The 4,888-nt window shown below is 30.6% G+C and overlaps 1 protein-coding gene across 1 annotated transcript; it reads right to left on the bottom strand.

Annotated features, from left to right (window-relative positions):
- Positions 1 to 1,916: 1,916 nt before the first annotated feature.
- LOC112727747 (dof zinc finger protein DOF2.4) lies at positions 1,917 to 4,129 on the bottom strand. The gene is made up of 2 exons (XM_025777638.3): positions 3,768 to 4,129; positions 1,917 to 3,428 (listed from the first exon to the last, which is right to left on the bottom strand). Exons 1-2 carry the CDS (start codon positions 3,831 to 3,833, stop codon positions 2,316 to 2,318), a joined length of 1,179 nt encoding a protein of 392 aa, XP_025633423.1. The 5' UTR covers positions 3,834 to 4,129; the 3' UTR covers positions 1,917 to 2,315.
- Positions 4,130 to 4,888: the final 759 nt, after the last annotated feature.

Here is a 4,888-nt window from a genome sequence, read left to right as displayed (position 1 = left end):
AAGACAACTAATAAAGGAACTAACAAAAAAAAAATCATATCATGTATATTCAAAAAATCATCTGTTAAATAATTAGATATTTATACATAGATATATAATAATTAATTTTATAATTAAATTTCTTTAATTATTTAAAAAAAAAAACTAAAAGTTTTAAGAGAAATAATTTATTTAAAACAAAAGTAGTTTTATGACATAATAATATTAAAACTCTATATTTAAAAATTTTAAAATTTAATCTTTGATAAATCCTAAAAAAAAGCATAAAATTTCTATACAAAATTCAAACAAATTTGAAAAGAGGCTATTCCTACGAATGCAAACAACTGATCCACTTTATTAATGATATTAACTAATATATTCTCTATGGGAGTTGGAAGTCACTAAACTCAAGGAGGATATGCATGTTAGAGTATTCAAATATTCCAAATATAAAATTGGAAGCTGAGATTTGCATCTTCATTGGCATTATAAAATTAATCATTCAGGAATAATAATTTAACAACTTGAATGGGATTTCTTGAAAGCCGTGAACATACAATTTGCTCGGTGAAGCCATCTCATAGCGAGTTTTTTTGGCTGCGCAAGATGAAACATCACAATCAATTTTTCTTTTTTTCTTTTCCTTTCTATTAAAAAAATAAAAAATAAAAAATAAAAAACAACCTATATAAAGTTAGGGAAATACCCTGGAATATTTTTACTTTGTTCGTCATAAAATGGAATAGAAAAATCCAAAATTTTTCGTCACAATAAATTTATTAGTACAATATGACAATGATAACCTTTTTAGCTGGCCGTTAGACTACTTTGTCCACTGCTGGGGTCTCAGCATAATTTTGTCTTTGATTGTTCAAACCAAACAATTGTGAATTTTCAAGGCTGCATGCCTGCATTGACTCTGAAGTAATCATAAAATTATTAAGCAACATCTAGTTGAAACTGCTTTGTTGATTGCTGAAATAAATAAGATCCCAACATTAATTCTCAATTTGCTTACAAGGTTGTTTTAAGAATCTATCTTAATCAAACTTCATTTGTTCTCATTAAGATAATTAATGTCATAAATGTTATTACTTCTAAAATTATATTATGTGTACATAAAAATTTAACTATTATATCAGTTATTATATATTTATATATAAATACATAAATTATTTAATTTATTTTTAATATATATTTTATATTTTATTTAATAATTAATTTAATTATTAATTTTTTATGTACACATAAGACAGTGGTTCCTTCTAATATATATAAAGTAAGATTGCCTAGTTGCTAAAGGAAAATACACAAACTCCTCTATCTAAGACTTGCTTGCATTATCTTATCTTACACAATGAGAAAGGTAGTTAATTTTTCCGAAGTTAATGATTAAAAAAAAAAAAAAACTACCTTGTTGTAATGCATAATTAATTAAATCAAGGCAAAGGTCCTACAAATAGATGTTTAAATTGACTTTTTATAAAAAGGGAAAAATACAAAATCTATTTTTTCACGGAACAAAATCTCACTTTTTTCCGGTAGTTATATTTATATATGATTTATATGCAGTAGAATGTGTATAATAAGAAAGACAACAACCTTAGTTTATTAAGCTCTTTTGAACTACTACTCTCACTTTACTCTTTGCACAACAGGAAAATTCCAGAAAAATCTTTAAGACTACAATAATCAAAGTGAAAATTTGACCGTGTAAACTAAAATCTTCTTTGCAATTGACTCATGAAAATTTTCATTGTAACTTACGATCGATCACCCGCCAAAACTTGATAGAAAAAGGTGTATTGAAATAAAATATTTATTATTAATTATTATTTTCTAGAGATTGGCTTTTGAATGCAGCTCATTTTTTTCATCAAACAATCCTTACCAATAAAAAAAGAAAAGTGTTTCAATTTGTAATATGTGGTAAATTGGTAATAATAACTTGATCATCAAACATCTTCATTCTTTTGAACTCATAATGTTACTATACCCAACATTCTCATACAAAGAAAAATAAACAAGATGATTGAAGAACATACGAAGATTAAAAGGGAAAAAAAGTAACATTCCTAGGGTTTTTCATTTGATCTTAATTAAACGAAATTAACCAAATAAAGTACCCATAACCCACCTTCAAAGCTCTTCACATTAGGGCAATTAAGGGGTTGGACATAAACTTTTGTCTTAGAGAAAAAAAAAAGATATTAATTAAAATTAAAGAAGCCACACTACTAATAACCCAAACCAATAAAAATATAAAATAATAATAAGAAAAAGATTCATCAAATTAAAGGACATGAAACTTCAAATTTTTTGTTTCTCTACTTCTATAGTTGGTTATTGCTTGTAGTGGAAGAAGAACTAAAACCAGAAAGTTCAGTCCAAGAAGCTGAAGCAGAAGTTCCAGTAGCACCATTCCAATATTGTTCATGTGTTGGAACATTGTTGTTGCTGGTGGTGGTGTTGTTGTTATTGTTGCCAATGCTTCCCATCAAGAACTGTCCAGAAGAAACATTATTAAGTTCTCTAGAATCTTCCATTTTCACCGAAGCCAATTGTGTTAACACCATAGAAGTTGAAACCTTTGGCCTCACATAACCACTTATCTCAGCACTTCCTTCAAAAGGGTATAATAATCCACCACCATTATTGTTACCACCACCATGTGAAGAACCTTCCAAACCAGCCATGAATGGAAACTGTTGTGGAATCCTCCATTGTTCTAATCCAGATAAGAGAGAAGAGCCACCACTTGCTCCTCCTCCGCTGCCACCGGAGGCGGCAGCTAAAGGGTTTCCTATTTGGAAACTCAAGTCACCTAAACCTACGGCTCCCATTGATCCGGAAATCGAGGTATAGTTCATTAGGTTATAGTTTAGGGGTATGTCTGTACCAGAACCGGTTGCAAAATCTGTGAGTTGATGATGATGCAATGGAGCCATAAATCTTAATGGTGGCATAGATGGGCCGAGGCCCACTATGTCACCGGTTGAGTTTGAGGAAACGGAGTTTGTTGAGCTGGCACTCCCCGTCTGGCGGTCCGAGCTTGCGGCGGGGGATCTGGAAGTTCCTCCGCCGCCTCCTTTGCTTCTTTTGTTTCTTCTGCATCCTCCGCCGACGGGGACGTTTCTCAAGGCCCCGCCTCTTGTCCAGTACCTTCTACAGGTCTTGCAGAAATGGCGGGGCTGAGAGAGGCTATAATTGTTGAAGTAGCAAAACTTTGTGTTGGTTGATTCGCATCTTGGACACCTTAGTGAAGCCTCGGGCATGGGGAGGTTCGCCATCCTTGCCCTATCCGCCATCGAGCCTGGCCTGATGGAGCCGGCTCCTCCTCCTGCTCCATGAGGTTGAGGTTGTGGTGGCGGAGGAGGTGGCGGTGGAAGAAGCTGAGGAGATGTAGAACCACCAGAGTTGCCACTAGGTTGATGATTTTGTTGTTGCTGTACACAGCATCATATCAGAAAAGGAAGAACAAAATAAATAAGCCAAGTTTTCTTTTTAATAGTAAATCAAAACAAAAATGAAAAGAAGATGAAGAAAGCATATAAAGGATAGAAATCAAATATCTGGTATATTCAAGAAGAGGGTATAAGCAAAAGTGACAAGAATATTATTTATCTTTTTTTTAGGGAAAAAAAAAAGAAAGAAAGAAAATTTAGGGTGCTTTTTGGACACAAAGGAAAAATAAATGAAACTATAGTCATGAAGAAGAAGCAGCAGCAGCAGCAAAGTGAAGAAACCCTTATTGTTAATTTATTATTCTTGTTATTTGTTTTTACCTGTTGATGCTGCTGCCAGTTGGCTGCTGCTTCAAGATAAGCTGCTGGAATTGAAGTGAAAACCATGGTTAATAATTATTATTCTCTCTCCCTCTTGTTGTTCTTCTTCTTGGTGCTTCTTCTTTTGTAAAAGGTTCTTGTGTTGGTGGTTGGAGAGAGTGAGAGAGAGAGAGAGAGAATATTTGTTTTTGTGGGGAAGATGCAGAGAGATAGGGAGAGAAAGAGAGAAAGCAAGAAAGATGGATAGTGGGAAGAGGAAGGGTTATTAGGATATGGGAAATGAGAAGCAAAAATAAAGGAGGGTCCTTTTATAAGTATTTATATATCAATTTTTTTTATTTTTATTTTTTAAGTTTCTATTTGTTCATTCATTCCTTCATTCTCTCTCTATATATGTATTTCTCTCATGCACATTCTTTTTTTCTTTCTTCCCCTATGTAGATCACTTTTTGTTTATTACTACTTTCTAGGGTTTGAGAAGTTGATGTTATGTTTCTTAACCTATAAGCTTCTTTTTTATACTTCTCTGTGAAAGACTGTGTTAAGCATAGTATACCATACAGTGCTTAGACAAAGAGATCAGTGTGTGTTTTTGCTGACCCGAGAATGAATTAATGCTATATTACATATCTTATCAATTATTAATTTGGTGTTAGAATAATGCCAACACATACAGTATATAATAGGAGCTTACTTTAATTATGACGATGATGATGTGATTATATTATTGTATTGAAAAAGTATAGGGCTTCATTTTTAATTAGTTTAGAATTTAATTTTGATGTATTTATATATGTATTTAATTAATTATATAATATTATATTAATAAAAATAATAAATATTTTATTGTGTGAATGATTATTTAAATAATAGATGTGATTAGATGAATACGTAAAATATTTTATATTATTAATATATTAAAATTAAATTTATTAATTAATATCAACTTTTTATTATAAATTTTTTTAACATTACTTTTTAGAAGATTTAGGATTTAGTATATAAAATTTTATGATTTATGATTTAAAATTTATTATAAATTAGTGATTTAAATAAAAAAATGTTGGAAAATAAATAAATTTATTAATTTTTTAATTATTAATATTTAAAAGTGTGAACTA

This window comes from Arachis hypogaea, chromosome 12 (genome assembly GCF_003086295.3).
Source record: "Arachis hypogaea cultivar Tifrunner chromosome 12, arahy.Tifrunner.gnm2.J5K5, whole genome shotgun sequence".
NCBI lineage: Eukaryota > Viridiplantae > Streptophyta > Magnoliopsida > Fabales > Fabaceae > Arachis > Arachis hypogaea.
Note: the sequence above shows the minus strand (reverse complement) of the source record. Positions and strands in the feature narration are given on the sequence as shown.

Excerpts from the sequence above, each read along its gene's own strand:
- LOC112727747 (XM_025777638.3), bottom strand. The coding sequence starts at position 3,833 with ATGGTTTTCACTTCAATTCCAGCAGCTTATCTTGAAGCAGCAGCCAAC. Across the intron at positions 3,429-3,767 it reads ACTGGCAGCAGCATCAACAG|CAACAACAAAATCATCAACC; the intron begins GTAAAAACAAAT and ends TGCTGTGTACAG.